The sequence below is a fragment of the Gigantopelta aegis genome, chromosome 5 (assembly GCF_016097555.1).
Source record: "Gigantopelta aegis isolate Gae_Host chromosome 5, Gae_host_genome, whole genome shotgun sequence".
Classification (NCBI taxonomy): domain Eukaryota; kingdom Metazoa; phylum Mollusca; class Gastropoda; order Neomphalida; family Peltospiridae; genus Gigantopelta; species Gigantopelta aegis.
This window is the reverse complement of record NC_054703.1, coordinates 36,539,487-36,561,304: the sequence shown is the minus strand read 5'-3', so window position 1 is coordinate 36,561,304 and position 21,818 is coordinate 36,539,487. Positions and strand designations below refer to the sequence as shown.

The 21,818-nt window shown below is 38.7% G+C and overlaps 1 protein-coding gene across 1 annotated transcript in view; it reads right to left on the bottom strand.

The window, feature by feature from the left end:
• The window catches only part of LOC121373131 (ras-related protein Rab-27A-like), an 86,955-nt gene that overhangs the window by 34,951 nt on the left and 30,186 nt on the right, over window positions 1–21,818 (bottom strand). Inside the window, 1 exon segment of the mRNA XM_041499582.1 lies at window positions 8,637–8,658. Coding sequence (XP_041355516.1) covers window positions 8,637–8,655 — 19 coding nt within the window. The 5' untranslated portion in view covers window positions 8,656–8,658.

Below are 21,818 nucleotides of genomic sequence, written 5' to 3'. Positions count from 1 at the left end.
TTAAGTTTGAAATCTGCTACATTTGTTTTTTTTCTCAGCAAAACGAGATCTTTTATATGCAGACAGAACAGCACATACCACAGCATTACTGAACCACCAGTTGTGGGATACCGGTACTTATTGGGATGGGAACAGACACCAATCAGAGAATGTGTCCACTAAGGGGTTTTGATCCTACAAACCCAAACACTTCAGGCAAACACCCTACGTACCAACTGAGCTAGATCCTGTCCGACTTCTTATAGATAAAAGAAAAAAAACTTAGCTGGTTTCCTCTCTATCTGGGGCAGGATTTAGACCAGTGGTAAAGTGTTTGCTTGATGCACGGTCAGTCTAGGATCGATACCCATCGGTGGATCCACTGGGCTATTTCTCGTTCCAACCAGTGCTCCACAAATGGTGTAACAAAGGCCATGGTATGTACTATCCTGTCTGTGGGATGATGCATATAAAAGATACCTTGCAGCTAATCGAAAAGAGTAGCCCATGAAGTGGCAACAGCAGGTTTCCTCTCTCAACATCTCTGTGGTCCTTAACCATATGTCAGATGCCATATAACCGTAAATAAAATGTGTTGAGTGCGTTATTAAATAAAACATTTCCTTCCATTAACCATTACTTAGATAAACGTGCATTTCTAAAAACTAGAGTATGTCGCTTTAATCTGTCTTTATCGCTTTATTGCGAAGTAATACTAAATTTACTTTTAACATTACCTGTATTACACCGACATCTGCTACATCCTAGTTTGGCTGAATCACGCCAAACGTCTATTAACTTGCTGCAAGTGAAAGTAATTTAACTCGACCACAGAGCAATTCCAGTGATTGTCTAATTAAGTTAATATCGAAATGCTTTTAAAGGTGGAAACCTTTTAGGTTTATTGTCCCAGCAGTCAATGGTTTCAGAGTTTACAGTGACTGATGACAGCCTGCCATACACACACAAAGTAACACGATGCATGTTGTATGACAACACTGTTTGCAGTGTGATGAACTTCAGTGGTAGAGATTCTGAAATATGGCCTCAGTACATGCAGCTCAGTGGTAAAGCTTCTCACTCAGACCTGATCTAGAGCTTGTTACTCAGATGTGACACAGCTCAGTGGTAAAGCTTCTCACTCAGACCTGATCTAGAGCTTGTTACTCAGATGTGATCTAGAGCTTGTTACTCAGATGTGATTACAGCTCAGTGGTAAAGCTTCTCACTAATACCTGATCTAGAGCTTGATACTCAGATGTGATACAGCTCAGTGGTAAAGCTTCTCACTGAGACCTGATCTAGAGCTTGATACTCAGATGTGATACAGCTCAGTGGTAAAGCTTCTCAGTTATATCTATCTAGAGCTTGGTACTCAGATGTGACACAGCTCAGTGGTAAAGCTTCTCACTCAGATATGATCAATATGCAACTCCATGGTAAAGCTTGTCACTCAGTCAGTAGTGTTCGAAATATGCACTTGTCTGTTTGTCATGACAAGTGAAAATTGCTCGGACAAGCAAAATTTACCTCAATGGTTGTCCAGTGGACAAGTAATACTGTGCAATGCAGTTTAATTCTGAGCAAACAAAAATACGGTCCTTGTACTTGAATAAAACAAAACATTTATTTGGACAAGTGAACATATTGCTGGACAAGTGAACATATTGCTGGACAAGTGAACATATTGCTGGACAAGTAGATTTCTCTATGTACTTGTCCGGTTGACAAATGAAAAAAAGTGTTAAAAGCTTGTCACTCCAATGTGATATAGCTAAATGTTAAAGCTCCACTCAGATGTTATGTCTCTCTCTCCCTGTCTTCCTCTCCCCCTCTCTCTCTCCCCCTCTCTCTCTCCCCCTCTCCCTCTCCCCCTCTCATTTCACATACCGGTAATGTTATTTGACCTAGAAATATTCTGGTGTTTTTATGTTGCTGTTTGTTTATAGTTATATCTGTATTTTGTGATGTATGGAGAGGTCTTAATATAGACAATGCCTGTTGACCAATCCATAACCATGAGACATTTTGTGATGTATGGAGAGGTCTTAATATAGACAATGCCTGTTGACCAATCCATAACCATGAGACATTTTGTAATAAGTATTGCTTATTAAATCAAATAGAAAATATTACAACAACAACACTTTAATGTGCACGTCTAAGCCACTCTTGTTCAGTTATGATTTATGTTTTTTTGGAGGGGGTCAGGGGGTTAGGGTGGCTGAGAAATAACGGTTATGGAGTCTCATTTTAGTTTATTTTTAAGGGTATTTCAACATCACAGACTCTTGTTTCACTCTGTTATATCCAAATTTGTCACAGGTTTGTAAATTAACCAAACTTAAGTGTCCATTTTTACGGGTTGAAACTAGTCTAGATGAAAAATATGCCCTAGTGTTTAAAAACTAGGGTCTGTCCCTTTAAGTCAGATTTTTTCTCAACTATCCCACTTCTATTCTATCTACTCTCTACCTTTTATTACTATATATTAAAACATATTAATTATGTTAAACATTTTATGTCATTAGACATTGTTATTATGCTTTAGATATATATGATTATGAATATTGTCTGATGTCCATCTTGTTTAGGAGAGCACTTATACAGGCTCTGCCTGTTGTGCAATATTTTTTTTTTTTTTTTTTTTTTATCAATAAAATATCTCAAAACAAAGTCATAAATAGGCTTTGTAAATTCAGCCCTATACATAATGGGGTTGGGTTTTTTTGGTGATTCCACTCATTCAATTAAGGTTTTTTGGTGTTCCATGATGGTTTACGCAGTCATTTTGACAGAACTAATGATCCAAATCATGAATATTTTAATGAACAGTGGCGCCTTCCCACGATGGTGTACAGTTAATGTGTGTGATTAACACAAAATGTAATGAGAGAAAAAAAAAGTGAACCATTACTTGCAGGGTCGGATGGCAGCTGTTATTACTAAAGGTGGAGACACACAGATTAGATAAATTGAAACATGCATTAGTATATATTACATTTGTATGCTATTTACAATGTGTGTGCTAAATGCAACCACAGTCAACAGGGGGTATGGGGACCCCAGAAAACAAAATGGCTTATCTTTAGGGCTAGGGTTAAGAAAATCCTACAGTAATGATAAAAGAGTCATTAATTTTGACAAAATCTGCAGAAAATTTGGGTATGGCCCCATACACGTTTTACCCTCTGGCAAGAAACCCTGTTAGTTAGTGTACGTATTATTATTTTTCTTATATCCATTTTACAATTTTAAACCTGACATACATTTTCAGTGATGTTCAGTATACATGTATAACCGAATGATTTTTATAATATTAATATCAACAATGTACAGTTAATGTGTGTGATTAACACAAAATGTAATGAACAGTGGCGCCTTCCCACGATGGTGTACAGTTAATGTGTGTGATTAACACAAAATGTAATGAACAGTGGCGCCTTTCCACGATGGTGTACAGTTAATGTGTGTGATTAACACAAAATGTAATGAACAGTGGCGCCTTCCCACGATGGTGTACAGTTAATGTGTGTGATTAACACAAAATGTAATGAACAGTGCCGCCTTCCCACGATGGTGTACAGTTAATGTGTGTGATTAACACAAAATGTAATGAAAAGTGCCGCCTTTCCACGATGGTGTACAGTTAATGTGTGTGATTAACACAAAATGTAATGAACAGTGCCGCCTTTCCACGATGGTGTACAGTTAATGTGTGTGATTAACACAAAATGTAATGAACAGTGCCGCCTTCCCACGATGGTGTACAGTTAATGTGTGTGATTAACACAAAATGTAATGAACAGTGCCGCCTTCCCACGATGGTGTACAGTTAATGTGTGTGATTAACACAAAATGTAATGAACAGTGCCGCCTTTCCACGATGGTGTACAGTTAATGTGTGTGATTAACACAAAATGTAATGAACAGTGGCGCCTTTCCACGATGGTGTACAGTTAATGTGTGTGATTAACACAAAATGTAATGAACAGTGCCGCCTTTCCACGATGGTGTACAGTTAATGTGTGTGATTAACACAAAATGTAATGAACAGTGGCGCCTTCCCACGATGGTGTACAGTTAATGTGTGTGATTAACACAAAATGTAATGAACAGTGCCGCCTTTCCACGATGGTGTACAGTTAATGTGTGTGATTAACACAAAATGTAATGAACAGTGCCACCTTTCCACGATGGTGTACAGTTAATGTGTGTGATTAACACAAAATGTAATGAACAGTGGCGCCTTCCCACGATGGTGTACAGTTAATGTGTGTGATTAACACAAAATGTAATGAACAGTGCCGCCTTTCCACGATGGTGTACAGTTAATGTGTGTGATTAACACAAAATGTAATGAACAGTGGCGCCTTCCCACGATGGTGTACAGTTAATGTGTGTGATTAACACAAAATGTAATGAACAGTGGCGCCTTCCCACGATGGTGTACAGTTAATGTGTGTGATTAACACAAAATGTAATGAACAGTGGCGCCTTCCCACGATGGTGTACAGTTAATGTGTGTGATTAACACAAAATGTAATGAGAGAAAAAAAAGTGAACCATTACTTGCAGGGTCGTATGGCAGCTGTTACTTACTAAAGGTGGAGACACACAGATTAGATAAATTGAAACACACACTAGTATACTTGTATATTATATTTGTCTACTAATGGAAAGAAATAATGAAACACACAGGCAGTAACAGCCAATAAAAGTTGTGTTTGTTTAACAACACCACTAGAGCACATTGATTAATTAATCATCGGCTATTGGATGTCATGTAAATACTTGGTAATTATGACTCGTAGTCATCAGTAAAGTTTGTTTTGTTTAACGACACCACTAGAGCACATTGATTAATTAATCTTTGGATATGGGATGTCATGTAAACACTTGGTAATTATGATTCGCAGTCATCAGAGAAAACCAGCTAAATTTTTTCCAGACAGGATAGCACATACAACGGCCTTTGATATAATATACCAGTTGTGGTGTACTGGCTGAAACGAGAAATAACCCAATGGGCCAACCAACAATTATAACACCCTAATGTAGACTAGCGTACATGTAAATCTTAATAAAAGAAACTATATATCCTGAATTTGCTAACATTATAACATATTTAGTATTCACAAAACCTTTTTGATGACTATCTGTATTCATAAGGTCTTCGTTGTTGTCCTAATTGTTGTAATTTAAATTAAGTCAGCCAAATCAGATTTTACTTTGCAATAATTTTATATTTATGAAAAAAAAATATATATATTATGAAGTAAAATGAAAAATGACTGCTATACCCATTAATAAAACATTACCACAAACACATTGGATATACAGACACTGATATTCTAAATAAGAAAATGTTATTTTTGTCGTCAAAAAGGCTTTGTTAGACAGAAACATTGATCTTATACTGGAATAGAAGAGAATAGAATAGATGTTTAATGACACGTACCCAGCACGAAAAATACATGGGCTATTGGGTGTCAAACTATGGTAAATGCAAACAGTAAGTGATGAACATCATCAATATAAAAATTCAACAGTTAAATTAAAACACCATCTTATAACGGCTGCAAACTTTAAGGTTTTGTAAGCATTGTAAGGGACTGTGTATTTCATAATGACCTAGAAACCAATTCTCCATCACCTTGAAAAATGAAATGGCTAGACATATACACCCCAACATAATTCAGGGTTTAAGTTGCCATTCCCCTAAAAAAACTATTGAGAATTGAAGCTGAATTTGGCAGATATATATTTTTTATTATTAAATTGCCTAAAAGCCAATTGAAAAATCAAATATTTTGGCTAATTGAAAGCTGAATATGGCTACAGATTTTCTGACCAAATTTTCCAAAATGTTAGTATTTATTACGTTCACCATATCCTGATAATCCACTCGATATGCGGTCAGTCTGGAATCGATCCCATTGGGCTATTTCTCGTTCCAGCCAGTGCTCCACAACTGGTGTAACAAAGGCCATGGTATGTGTTATCCTGTCTGTGGGATGGTGCATATAAAAGATCCCTGGCTACAAATGGAAAAATGTAGCGGGTTTCCTCTCTATGACTGCGTCCAAAAACAAATGACCATATGTTGGACATCTATTAGCCGATGATTAATAAATCAATGTGCTCCAGTGGTGTCTTTAAACAAAACAAACTTTTCGTCTCAGCAGTGTAATAAATACCAATTAACACACATTGCTGACTCATTTGATATTTTCCATGTTGGAAAACATTCATGACAAATCAACTACTTCAAGGCATACTGTCACAGATTTAAGGACCTTATTTCTCTCAAAATGGATAATAAATAAAAATTACATTAATTGTTGGAAACCAAATGTAGCTATTGCATCACCTTAACTGAACCATGATGGAGTGAAATCCATGTCATCCCTCTCAGCACTTTTAGTTTTTGAACTATGGACCATTGCCATAATTCAATTATTTTTACAAAATGTCATTAATAAATGGAGTATGATGGTTATGAAGATGGTTGAATAAAGTACATTTAAGGACAAATCAAATTATTGTTGTTCAGGTAATACTTTTTTAGACCATTAAATAGGTCAGTGGTCTGTGACAATATGCCTTTAATACATGTATATAATTTCTCATTACTCACACTTATCAAGCCATTAATATATCGTATATATAAACTCTGTTTATTTCTGAAGACTTGAAGCCCATGGCTTTGATTTTGGCAATTTTAGTCCTTTTACAAAAACCTTCAGTTTCATTTCTGAAATATCTTATTACGCTAATTTAGAATTTAAGACAGTAATATTAAACATGACTTGTATTTATTCAAATTAATATATATCTTTTGTATTATGAAATGTTATGGGGGAGGGAAGAGGTGTTTGTCAAGCTTTACATGACATTGTTTAAATATGTTTTCATATAATAATGAAAAATTGTAATACAATGACATATATAAAAAATAAATATTGTTTTGTTTAATGAATGTTAAAGTTTGTTTTGTTTAACGACACCATTGGAGCACATGGTTTTTTTTTTTTTTATTAATCATTGGCTATTGGATGTCAAACATTTGGTAATTCTGACTCATAGTCAACAGAGGAATTAAACCTGCAAAATATTTCCTAATGCAGCAAGGGATTTTTTATGTGCACTTTCCCACAGACAGGATAGCACATATCACAGCCTTTGATATGCACATACCATGGCCTTTCACTAGTTTTGGTGCACTGGTTGAAATGAGAAAAAAAAACAATCAGTTGAATGGATCTACTGACGTGGTTCGATCCTGCGATGCAAACACCTCAAGCGAGCACTCAACCGACTGAGCTAAATCCAAGCCCTTGATATACAGGACGATTTAAGAAAGAGTAGTTACATTGTACAGGTATGTTATACCTTTTGGTGTTCATTAAAAACTGTTAATTGTAAAAATAAAACAAGGTAACTATGTAATAAAGAAAGAAAGAAAGAAATGTTTTATTTAACGACGCACCCAACACATTTTATTTACGGTTATATGGCGTCAGACAAGGACAACACAGATATTGAGAGGAAACCCACTGTCGCCACTTCATGGGCTACTCTTTCCGATTAGCAGCAAGGGATCTTTTATATGCACCATCCCACAGACAGGATAGCACATACCACAGCCTTTGATATACCAGTAGTGGTGCACTGGCTGTGACGAGAAATAGCCCAATGGGTCCACCAATGGGGATCGATCCCAGACGGACCGCGCATCGAGCGAGCGCTGTACCACTGGGCTACGTCCCGCCCCTACTATGTAATAAATACACATAAGTTCACATATGTTGTTTTTGCTTTCTATTTTATTGCACTCGTATATTTTGTGCAAGAACATAGCACGTGCAATAATTAGGAAGCTAAAACAACATACATATATGTAAACATCTGTATATGTATTATCAATCTTGGATCACAATAAAATAATATATATATATGATTTTAATTGTTAGACACAGGAATTAGAGTGAAATCATTTTCTCGTTAGGATTGGCTACAGGGCTTGGCAGTGGGCGGAGTTAAAGGTACGATTAATTATGCAGCTGCATGTGCCATGTGACTTGATGTATCAGGTCAGGTGACACACTGGGTTGAAACACGTAGTTTTTGTTTATTTCGTATGTTCTTCAAATATTCTGAACGATGTTAAGATTGTGCTATTTTATAATAAAAGGCTGGGGCCTAATTCACAAAGGTCTCTTAGGCTCAGCTAGACAACAAAGCATCCTCTTTGTAAGTCTCTTAGCATTGCACTGCGGGATCGCAAAGTTGCAAGTTCAGTGAGGTATAGGCCCCTGGGGCCTAATTCACTAAAAATTTGCAACTTTGCGATTTCGAAGTGCAATTCTAAAAGAGTTACAAAGAGGATGCTTTGTTGTCTAGCAGAGCCTAAGAGACCTTTGTGAATTAGGCCCCAGCCTGGTGTTAGTCTGGTGTTAGTCCGGTGTCAGTCTGGTGTTAGTCTGGTGCGTCGTGTGAAACATATTTCATTGTTTTGTTATTATTTAGGCCAATTTGGCCAGAACGAGAACAACATATTGTTACACCCCTAGATAACACATGCTGGTGAAGAAAAACTAATTTTGCCAAAATGTTTTTAAACAAGATAAAAAACCAAGACAATTTACACTTACCACACAGTGCGCGACTCATCAACTGAAAAACGTGAATATAGTCAGAAAAAATATATATTAAAGGAACTAATAATTAACAAACAATTTAAAAGTACTGTTAAAGAAAATAACCGAACCGGACCCAACATTTTGTTTATCATCTATTAATTTAAAAGCTTCTGTAGGAAATATCGCTGGCACTATAATTTGCGATATCTCCTGCAATATTCTCCTAGGAGATATCGCTTCTTTTGTCAAGTCACTATGTTTCAACACTAAATGTATCATTAGTAACATCATGCCACTGTCGTTCTGCTAGTTTGTTTTGTTTAACATCATGTAGTAACATCATGCCACTGTCGTTCTGCTAGTTAACGAGTCAAACTTGGTTTGTAACAGTATGATAAAGCTATACATAAAATTTCAGCTTAATAGATCTTGAGGCAGTGAGAAAAAAAAGACGTCCAGAATTTTTTAGGGATTGAACTGGATAACATATTAATGTGCCTATATTCAATTAAGGTTCAAGCATGTTTCTCCTGGGCACAATCTCTAACTTAGTCAGTGACTGGGTCCAGACAGAACGGGGGGGGGGGGGGGGGGGTGTAATCTCCTAAGATCAAGGGCCATATAACTCTGTCAAAAATGGATAAATCGGCATGTAAGTAAAATCTGAACTGTAACAGTAAATTATAAAGCAACACACCAAATTTCATCTCAAGTTATTGTCCAAGCTGTATGTGGGACAGACGAACAGACAGACAGAGAGACAGAGAGACAGACGAACAGACAGACAGAGAGACAGAGAGAAAGACGAACAGACAGACAGAGATACAGAGAGACAGAGAGGACAGGCATGAAAAATATAGTCCCCTCCGGTTGGACATGAAATGGGATTAAAACTACAGTCAAACCTGTGTAAGCAGCAACCTCTATTAAGCAACCACAGATTTTCAGAGTGTATACCACGAAATCATATCCCATAGTTAAAAGTTAAAATAGTTTTGTTTAATGACACAACTAGAGCACATTGATTAATTAATCATCAGCTATGATTGGACAAATCCTATAGACGACAATAGTAACATATGTGGCTAAAACTCCTACCTACAGCATATCAAGACAAGACAAGACAATTTTTATTCAGTATATAGGCCATAGGCCCATACTACAATCAAAAACTGTTATACATGTTTGCGCATGTGTAGTGTTTGCACAGTAGGCCTATACTATAGGTATATATTCAAATATTTAAGTATTTCTAACTTTTTGCACATTATAAAGATAAAGACATACATTGAATAATGCATCCAAATTGTCTGATGTCATATCTATAAAGGTTTGCAATGAATGTTTTTTTATAAATTTATAAATATAGTGATCTCTTAGTACATTATAACGCTTACACACAAGCAAAATATGGAGTTCATCCTCAATATATCTTAATCCATGATCCAGGCAATATGGACAGAGTCTTTCAGTGTAGGCTATGTTGTTATATCTTAATCCATGATCCAGGCAATATGGACAGAGTCTTTCAGTGTAGGCTATGTTGTTATATCTTCCTTGGCCAACAGCAAGTCTAAAGTTACTACATCTAAACCTTGTATATATATTACTTTAAGATAAACAGGGATTTCATAAGTGAGATAACGTTCTACACTTAACAATGACTTATAATGCTTATAATAAAAAGTATCAGATAAATCTGTAACATAACTACACCAATTTTGCTGAAGATTATCAAACAATCGTTGTCTAAATTTAGCTATAAACAATTTTACATCTCCAACATCCTGAGCTATCCAAACATAGCCAAATCCTGAGCTATCCAAACATAGCCAAATCCTGTAAAAAGAATATTTTTAATATAAGTCACCCATGTGGTGCATCCTGCTTCATCCAGCATATCAATATACATAAACACCACACACGCAAAATACTAGCACCGTTCATTCTTAAAGTGAATCAGAAAACATCAGGAGTTAAACTGCTATTATTATTTCTGAGATAACGGGCAGCGTCTATGTCTACCCTAGTTCCACACAAAATTGAAGTACCTTTTTTTTACATGTACCCCATACAAGCACAAGGCTACTTGACAAAGTGGTACTACAGATGAAGTAAAATTGCAATAAACACACTGACACAGACAGATGAATGGATGGACAGACTTGACATATGAATGACACTTAGTTTGTTTTGTTTAATGACACCACTAGCATTCTCGATTAATCAAAGAAAAAAGAAAGAAATGTTTTATTTAACGACGCACTCAACACTTTTTATTTACGGTTATATGGCGTCAGACATATGGTTAAGGACCACACAGATTTTGAGAGGAAACCCGCTGTCGTCACTACATGGGCTACTCTTCCGATTAGCAGCAAGGGATCTTTTATTTGCGCTTCGCACAGGCAGGATAGCACAAACCATGGCCTTTGTTGAACCAGTTATGGATCACTGGTTGGTGAAAGTGGTTTACACCTACCCATTGAGCCTTGCGGAGTACTCACTCAGGGTTTGGAGTCGGTATCTGGATTAAAAATCCCATGCCTCGATTGGGATCCGAACCCAGTACCTACCAGCCTGTAGACCGATGGCCTGCCACGACGCCACCGAGGCCGGTCTCTGGATTAATCAAAAAATCTTTTTCATCTGATAGATGAATAGATGGATAGATGGATAGATGGATAGATGAATAGATGGATAGATGGATAGATGAATAGATGGATAGATGGACAGAATGAATGAATGAATGAATGAATGAATGAATGAATGTTTGTTTAACGACACCCCAGCACAAAAATACATATCGGCTATTGGGTGTCACAAATGGTAAGTATATGAACAATAGATGGATAGATGAATAGATTGATAGCCAAACAGATAATTTGTAGTGATTGAAAGGTAAGGAATGGGTGAGCCTCCTAGTAAAAATCCATACGTCAGTGACAGTAGAATAAGGAACTGAAGAAGCAGATGGTAAAGAGTGCTGGATGTAATCTGTTATCTTGTTGAGAGCATCAGCTGAGCAATCTGTAGCTGACAACCGACCTCGGTGGCATCCTGGTTAAGCCATCGGACATAAAGGTTCGCAGCCCCACACTGGCTCCCACCGAGAGTGAGTTTCAATGACTCAATGGGTAGATGTATGATCAATACATCATCTTTTCTTTCTTTCTTTTCATTTATTTTTGTGCTTTTATCCAATTAAGCTTCAAGCACGCTGTCCTGGGCACACACCTCAGCTATCTGGGCTGTCTGTCCAGGACAGTGGGGTTTTATTTTGGTTTTTGGGGTTTTTTTTGTCTATCCAGGACAGTGTGTTAGTTGTTAGTTGTTATTTGTTAGTGAGAGAGAAGAAGGTATAGTGGTCTTACACCTACCCACTGAGTCATTAAAACTCATTCTGGGTGGGAGCCAGTACCAGACTTTGAACACAGTACCTACCAGGCTTATGTCCGATGACTTAACCACAACACCACAGAAGCCGGTTCCTCTTTTCTGTCACTAACAACTAACTCACTGTCCTGGACAGACAGCCCAGATAGCTGAGATGTGTGCCCAGGACAGCATGCTTAAACCTTAATTGGATATAACACGAATATAAGTTCCAATGAAATGAAAAAATTTAGCCGACAGATCAGTTTAGAACAGAACTGGGGGCAGGACATACTCCAGTGGTAAAGTGCCAGCCTGATGTTCTAGCCAGTGCACCACGACTGATTAATCAAAGGCCGTGGTATGTGCTATCCTGTCTGTTGGGGAAATGCATATAAAAGATCCCTTACTGCATCAGGAAAAATGTACCAGTAGTGGGTTACCTCTGATGACTACGAGTCAGAATTACCAATTGTTTGACATCCAATAGCCGATGATTAATTAAGCAATGTGCTCTAGTGGTGTTGTTAAACAAAACAAATTTTAACTTTTTCATCTCTGGGATGAATAGATTGATAGACAAAGATAATTTGTAGTAATTGAAGGGTAAGGAATGGGTGAACCTAATAAAAATACATACATACGGAGGAAGGAAATGATTTATTTAACGATGCACTCAACACATTTTATTTGCAGTAATATGGTGTCAGACATATGGTTAAGGACCACACAGATATTGAGAGAGGAAACCCACTGTCGCCACTTCATGGGCTACTCCTTCCAATTAGCAGCAAGGGATCTTTTATTTACACCATCCCATAGACAGGGTAGTACATACCATGGCCTTTGACATGCCAGTCGAGGTGCACTGGATGGAACGAGAAATAGTCCAATGGGCCCACCGACAGGGATCGATCCCAGACCGACCACACATATCAAGCAAACGCTTTATCACCAGGGCCGTAGCTAGGATTTTTTGGCGGGGGGGGGGGGGGGGGGGGGGCAACTGAGTAGTTAATAGTCTAAAACTCCTTAAACAGTTAAGAAGAGAATTTTCCTTAAGTTTCTATAATGCTTTCCGGATTTTTTTCCTTGCCCCTCTGCTAGCTACGGCCCTGCTAGGTTATGTCGCGCCCCCTTACAGTTGGTAGAGTGCTTGATTGAGGTGCTTGCATCAAAGGATCAAACCACCATTCAGCTAATAGAAATAGTCCAATGGGCCCACCGACGGGGATCGATCCCAGACCAACCACACATCAAGTGAACGCTTTACCACTAGGCTACGTCGCGTCCCCTTACAGTTGGTCGAGTAATAGCCCAATGGGCCCACCGACGGGGATCAATCCCAGACCACCCACACATCGAGGGAGCAATTTACCACTGGGCTAGATCCCGCCCACCCCCATACACCAGTGACAGGAGAATAATGAACTGAAGAAGCAGATGGTAAAAAAATGTGCTGCAGTCATTGACAACACTGGACATAATCTGTTATCTTGTCCTGAACACCACCGGCTCATCAATCTGCAGCTGACAGATCAATTTAAAACACCACTCCACGCACCTAACCGAGCAAAGCCTGAGGTCGCAAGCGCCTTATCGACTGAGCTAACTACCCACACACACACACAGACAGACACTGACACACACACACACACACACACAGACAGACACACACACGCAGACACACACAGACAGACACTGACACACACACAGACACAGACACACACACACAGACAGACACACAGACACACACACAGAGAGAGACACACAGACACACACAGACACTGACACACACACACACACACACACACACACACAGACAGACACACACAGACACACAGACAGACACTGACACACACACACACACACAGACACAGACAGACACACACACACTGACAGACACACAGACACACACACACAGAGACACAGACACACACACACACACAGACATTGACACTGACACACACACACACATAAACACACACATACACAGACACACACACACACACACACACAGACACACACACACACACACAGACAGACACGCACAGACAGACACTGATACACACACACTGACACACACACACACACAGACACACACACACACACAGACAGACACTTACACACACACACAGACACACACACAGACACGCACAGACAGACACTGACACACAGATACACACAAACAGACATTGACACACACACACACACACACACACACACACACACACAGACACACACGGCACCACTAGAGCATATTGATCAATTAATCATCGGCTATTGGATGTCAAATATTTGGTCATTCTGATATATAAGTCTTAGACAGGAAATGTTAATGTTTGTTTTGTTTAAAGACACCACTAGAGCATATTGATGAATTAATCATCAGCTACTGGATGTCAAACATTTGGGGGTTTTTACATTTAGTCTTAGAGAGAAAAAGTTAATGTTTGTTTTGTTGTTTAATGACACCACTAGAGCACATTGATTAATTAATCACCGGCTATTGAATGTCAAACACACGGTAATTCTGACACATAGTCTTAGAGAGAAAACGTTAATGTTTGTCAAACACAAGGTAATTCTGACACGTAGTCTTAGAGAGGAAACCTGCTACATTCTGACACGTAGTGTTAGAGAGGAAACCTGCTACATTCTGACACGTAGTCTTAGAGAGGAAACCTGCTACATTCTGACACGTAGTCTTAGATAGGAAACCTGCTACATTCTGACACGTAGTCTTAGAGAGGAAACCTGCTACATTCTGACACGTAGTCTTAGATAGGAAACCTGCTACATTCTGACACGTAGTCTTAGAGAGGAAACCTGCTACATTCTGACACAGTCTTAGAGAGGAAACCTGCTACATTCTGACACGTAGTCTTAGAGAGGAAACCTGCTACATTCTGACACGTAGTCTTAAGAGAGGAAACCTGCTACATTCTGACACACAGTCTTAGAGAGGAAACCTGCTACATTCTGACACAGACTTAGAGAGGAAACCTGCTACATTCTGACACGTAGTCTTAGAGAGAAAACCTGCTACATTCTGACACACAGTCTTAGAGAGGAAACCTGCTACATTTTTCCTAATGCAGTAAGGGATCTTTTATATGCACTTATTTTAACACAGACAGGACAGCACATACCATGGCTTTTGACCAGTTGTGGTGTACTAGTTGGAATGAAAAAAACAACACAATCAGTTGAATGGATCCACCGAGGTGGATCGATCCTGTGACGCAACCACCTCAGGCAAGTGCTCAACCAACTAAGCTAAATCCCACCCCTAAGGCGAATAAAGCTGATATTTTATGGCAGTGACAGGTTATTTCTTTTACCATGCATTCCAGCAAAAAAAGTCAGAAAATCATACATGTGTATTTATTAAAGTTTTTGTATTCAAGTTGAATACCACTAACCTAGCAAGGCTTTCAGAGTATGATGTCAAAACACGTTTCTAAACTAATTCTCACATAATTACATAAGTTTGGTATTTTTAATCATGAAACTAAACGTTATTTGTATATACTGCACTGAAACGAATGATTTAAAGAGTATGTTTATTGAAAATCTACTCTGAAATACTCGAGTCGAGTCTGGCTTATGTCAAGTGACCTATATTTTTGGTCAGTGACGGAAAATATAGAGACTTATCTAGTCAACATATCTTGCCAATGTATATAGTGATTGCAGGATAAATTATTTTGACAGAATATATTAATATATTTACCTATATAGATGGATATGACTAATAATATTGTCATCATAACAATCCACCCCCATGTTGAAGAAGAAATTGTTTTGTTTTTTTATACCTCCCACTAGAGCACATTGATTTATTGATAATCAGCTATTGGAAGGAAGGAAATGTTTTATTTAACGAAACACTCAACACATTTTATTAATGGTTATATGGCGTCGGACATATGGTTAAGGACCACACAAATATTGAGGGAGGAAACCCACTTTCACCACTTCATGGGCTACTCTTTTCGATTAGCAGCAAGGGATCTTTTATATGCACCATCCCAGAAACAGGATAGCACATACCACGGCCTTTGATGTTCCAGTCGTGGTGCACTGGCTGGAGCGAGAAATAGCCCAATGGGCCCACTGACGGTTGATTGATAAAAAACTGACCACACATCAAGCGAGCGCTTTACCACTGGGCTACGTCTCGCCCGTCGGCTATTGGATGTCAAATATTTGGTAACTCTGATATAAGAATCTCAGAGAGGTAACTCACTACATTGCTCCATTACTAAGAAGGGAGCTTTTATTAGCTTTTACCCCACAGACAGGAAAGCACATACCACAGCCATTGACCAGTTGTGGAACACTGGTTGGAACAAGAAAAAAACCCAATCAGCTGAATGGATCCACCAAGGTGGTTCGATCCTGTGATGCAAGCACCTCAAGCGAACACTCAACAGACTGAGCTAAATCCAGCATCAGCATCTTCAAAGATTAATCTAATTTTTTCTTCTATAAAACATTTTTTTATTTGCATTCAGACATCGTAACAAGTCCCCCGTGTATAATAAATGTTATAGATCATTATAAGCATGTCGCACAGGTCACTGTAATATACAGTCGAACTTAGATAACTCGACTTCTCTCTTTCCCTCTCCCTCCCTCTCTCTCACTCTCTCTCACTCTCACTCACTCACTCACTCACTCACTCACTCACTCACTCACTCACACTCACTCACTCACTCACTCACTCACACTCACTCTCTCGCTCTATCTCTCACACTCACTCTCACACTGTCTGTCTGTCAGTGTCTCTGTCTCTGTCTCTCTCTGTCTCTCTGTCTCTCTCTCTCTCTCTCTCTCTCTCTCTCTACTCTCTCTCTCTCTTACTCTCTCTCTCTCTCACTCTCTCTCTCTCTCTCTCTCAAACTTTGATCTCTCATTAAACTGACGTGAAAATTCAAACTTCAAAAATTCAAAACCCTGGATCTCTCAAACGCATTCATTCCCCTGCCATAAAAAGTTAAAGTTTGCTATATTTAATGACACCACTAGAGCACATTGATTTATTAATCATCATGTAGCTATTGCAAAGAAAAGGAAGGAAGGAAATGTTTTATTTAATGATGCACTCAACACATTTTATTTATGGTTATATGACATCAGAAATACGGTTAAGGACCACACAGATATTGAGAGAGGAAACCCGGTGTCGGCACTTCATGGGCTACTCTTTTCGATTATCAGCATGGGATCTTTTATATGCACCATCCCACAGACAGGATAGTACATACCACAGCCTTTGATATACCAGTTGTGTTGCACTGGCTGCAATGAGAAATAGCTCAATAGGCCCGCCAACGGGGATCGATCCTAGACCAAACGATTTACCACTGGGCTACGTTCCGTCCCAATCAAGCTAATAATGCTGGTAGTAGTTTTTTATTGTGGGAGGGCATGGGTGTCAAGGAACAGTACAATGTGTATTTCTTAAATAAAATAAAATCAACCAGCTGCAGTGAACTCGGCACCATTTGTCGTGTTGATACATGTTGTAGCAGCTTAATATAGTCCGGTTTAGGAAATCGTCCCTCATAAAAACAAATACTACAAAATTCTAAGATGCTTCCTGAAATCTTTCTTTGATGTTTACACATAGGTTGACCACTATAGAATGTAAGTAACCCATTGGTTTGAAGACACTTGTTATATATGTAGTGCTAACTGATAACAACCGTATACATGGTATATAGTGCTACTTGTATAACAGCAACACGAGGCGGTAATCAGGCACGAGGGCTGTTAACTGACTTATGTCAATTTTACACGGTACTTGTTAGTTGAGAGCACTCCCTAACATCACATGACACTCTCACGGAATATATTCTGATATAGAAATCGTACTGAACTGCATGGAGTAATTAATGGTGGTGTGTAACCTGCAATGCAGTTTCAATTTTGAGGTGTGTTATTAGGAATATCAAAACTCAGAACTGCCTCAAACTTGAAATATTTCATCCCCTTCAAATTCGAAGGAAGAAAATGTTTTATTTAACGACACACTCAACACATTTTATTTACGGTTATATGGAGTCAGACATATATCGTTAAGGACCACACAGATACAGAGAGAGGAAACCCGCTGTTGCCACTTCATGGGCTACTCTTTTCGATTAGCAGCAAGGGATCTTTTATATGTACTATCCTAGACAGGATAGTACATACCACAGCCTTTGTTACAGCACTTGTGGATCACTGGCTTGAATGAGAAATAGCCCAATGTTTTTCCACTGACGGGAATCGATCCTAGATCGATCACACATCAGGTGAGCACTGTACCACTGAGCTATGTCGTGCCGCTAAATGAATGAGAAATAACCCAACATTTCCACTGACGGGAATCGATCCTAGATCGATCACACATCAGGTGAGCACTGTATCACTGAGCTACGTCCTCTTCAAGTTCGAGTTGTCATGGCTAGACTGTGTACATGTATGTGTACAAGATTTCAAAAACCTATTATTCACATTAAATGCTGCTTTGACATAAAATATTCACCGATGACATTAAGGAATAAGTAGGCGGCTCATGATCATGTAATGCTGATGCAAGTCCATAGCTTGAAATAGAAGAAGAAGACATAAAGAAGACATAAAGAACAAATGAAGAAGACATAAAGAAGAAATCTTTTATTTAATGATGCACTCAATGCACTCAGACATATGGTTAAGGACCACACAGATATAGAGAGAGGAAACCCACTGTCGCCACTTCATGGGCTACTCTTTCCGATTAGCAGCAAGGGATCTTTTATATGCACCATCCCACAGACAGGATAACACATACCATGGCCTTTGGTGCACTGGCTGGAGAGAGAAATAGTCCAATGGGACCACCGATGGGGATCGATCCCAAACTGAATGTACATCAAGCAAGCATTTTACCACTGGGTTACGCCCTGCTCCCATATTTATTTTTTAAATGATTTTTTTAGCTGAATTGCAGGTTGATCACTCGACCGACTGTAGGATAGTGTCATCAACAAAATGAAAGTCAATTTTTGCAGAGCTTCATTGTTTAGGGTTTGAAAATCAACAGGGAGCAATAAATTGGTACACTGGAATTATGTAGGAAAGCAATTTTCTCTCAGTGTCAAAGTCATTAGCGATATCAGCACATGATGGGCTGAGTTAGCAGTTTTCCATCAATGCAAAAATAATTTTGCAGAAACACAAAAATGGCAGCAATTAATAGACCTCTATCTTTCTTTCTTTCTATCTTTCTTTCTATCTTTCTTTCCTTCCTTCCTTCTATCTTTCCTTCTTTCCTTCTTTCTATATTTCATTCTTTCTTTCTATATTTCATTCTTTCTTTCTATCTTTCTTTCTTTCTTTCTATCTTTTCTTCTTTCTTTCTTTCTTTCTTTCTTTCTTTCTTTCTTCTTTCTTTCTTTCTGATGCAACAATTAAGTGGGATTATTTCATTTTCATTTTAACTTATTTTTGTGCTTATATCCAATTAAGGTTCAAGCACGCTGTCCTGGGCACACACACACCTAAGCTATCTGGGCTGTCTGTCCAGGACAGAGGGTTAGTTGTTAGTTGGTTAGTGAGAGAGATGAGGGTGTAGTGGTCTTACACCTACCCACTGAGTCGTTAAAACCTGTTTTGGGTGGGAGCCGGTACCGGGCTGCGAACGCCGTAGCTACTAGTATGTTAGTGGTTAGTGAGACAAAAGAGGGTGAGTCATTAAAACTCGCTCTGAGTGGGAGCCGGTACCGTGCTGCGAACCCCGTAACTACCAACCTTATGTCCGATGGCTTAACCACGACAACATATACATGTAAACATAAAAATGGCAACAATACAGATCTCTATCACAATGCACTACCATGCACTCACAATGTTGGGGGCATCGACAATGGGAGGCCATGCAATAGTAATGTGAACTAGCACCATGATTAATTATTCTATCAGTAGAGAACCCGAAAAGTCTGTTGACATCCAACAAATACTTATTAGAGACATTTGTGAATTATTGCTTTATCACATCACGATGATAAGGACTAGGATTTGAAATATAAATTAAAACATGTTAATTGTATCTGTAAAATAGCAAGCAAACAAATTATCTTTAATAACACCACTATACTGCACTAGAGCACATTGATGTATTAATCACCGACTATTGGATGTCAAACATTTGGTAATTCTGCCATAGTCTTAGAATGAAAACCCGCTACATTTTCCCATTGGTAGCAAGGGATCTTTATATGCACCATCCCACAGACAGGATAGTACATACCAAACCTTTGATATACCAGTTGTGGTGCAGTGGCTGTAACAAGAAATAGCCCAATGGGTCCACCGATGGGGATCGATCCTAGACTGACAGTGCATCAGGTGAGTGCTTTACCACTGGATTTTTTGTTTAACGACACCACTAGAGCACATTAATTTATTAATCATCAGCTAATGGATGTCAAACAATTGGTAATTTGTACATATAGTGTTAGAGTGAAACCCGCTAAAGATCTTTTATATGCACCATCCCAAAAACTAGGATAGTACATACCATGACCTTTGAAAGACCAGTTGTGGTGCACTGGCTGTAACAAGAAATAATCTCATGGCTCCACCAACGGGGATCAAACCTAGACCGACCATGCATCAAGCGAGCTTTATACCACCAGACTATGTCCCACCACTAGAGCACATTGATTTATTGATAATCACACTACAAGTATAAAATTATTAAATGTTAGAAATACAATGGCCAATGATTAATAAATTAATGTCCTCTGGTGGTCTCGTTAAACAAACAAAATTGTAGGCAGTTACAGGCAGTATAAGTATACGTTTTTTTGTTTGTTTTGTTTTGTTTAACAACACCACTGGAGCACATTGATTAATTAATCATCGGCTATTGGATGTCAAACATTTGGTAATTCTGACTCGCAGTCATCAGAGGAAACCCGCTACATTTTCCTAATGCAGCAAGGGATCTTTTATATGCACTTTCCCCACAGACAGGAAAGCACATACCACGGCCTTTGACCAGCTGTGGTGTACCGGTTGGAACGAGAAAAAACCCCATCAGCTGAATAGATCCACCGAGGTGGTTCGATCCTGCAACACAAACACCTCAGGTGAGCATTCAACTGACTGAGATAAAACCTGCCCCTTCTAGAAGTATAAGGAAGGAGATGTTTTATTTAACAACGCACTCAATTGACTGAGTTAAAACCTGCCCCTTCTAGAAGTATCAGGAATGGATGTTTTATTTAACGACGCACTCAACTGACTGAGTTAAAACCTGCCCCTTCTAGAAGTATAAGGAAGGAGATGTTTTATTTAACAACGCACTCAACTGACTGAGTTAAAACCTGCCCCTTCTAGAAGTACAAGGATGGATGTTTTATTTAATGACGCACTCAACTAACTGAGTTAAAACCTGCCCCTTCTAGAAGTATAAGGAAGGAGATGTTTTATTTAACGACGCACTCAACTGACTGAGTTAAAACCTGCCCCTTCTAGAAGTATCAGGAATGGATGTTTTATTTAACGATGCACTCAACTGACTGAGTTAAAACCTGCCCCTTCTAGAAGTATAAGGAAGGAGATGTTTTATTTAATGACGCACTCAACTGACGGAGTTAAAACCTGCCCCTTCTAGAAGTATAAGGAAGGAGATGTTTTATTTAATGACGCACTCAACTGAGTTAAAACCTAACAACACACTCAACACATTTTAATTACGGTTATATGGTGTCGGACATATGGTAAAGGACCACACAGATATTGAGGGAGGAAACCCGCTGTTGCCACTTCATGGGCTAC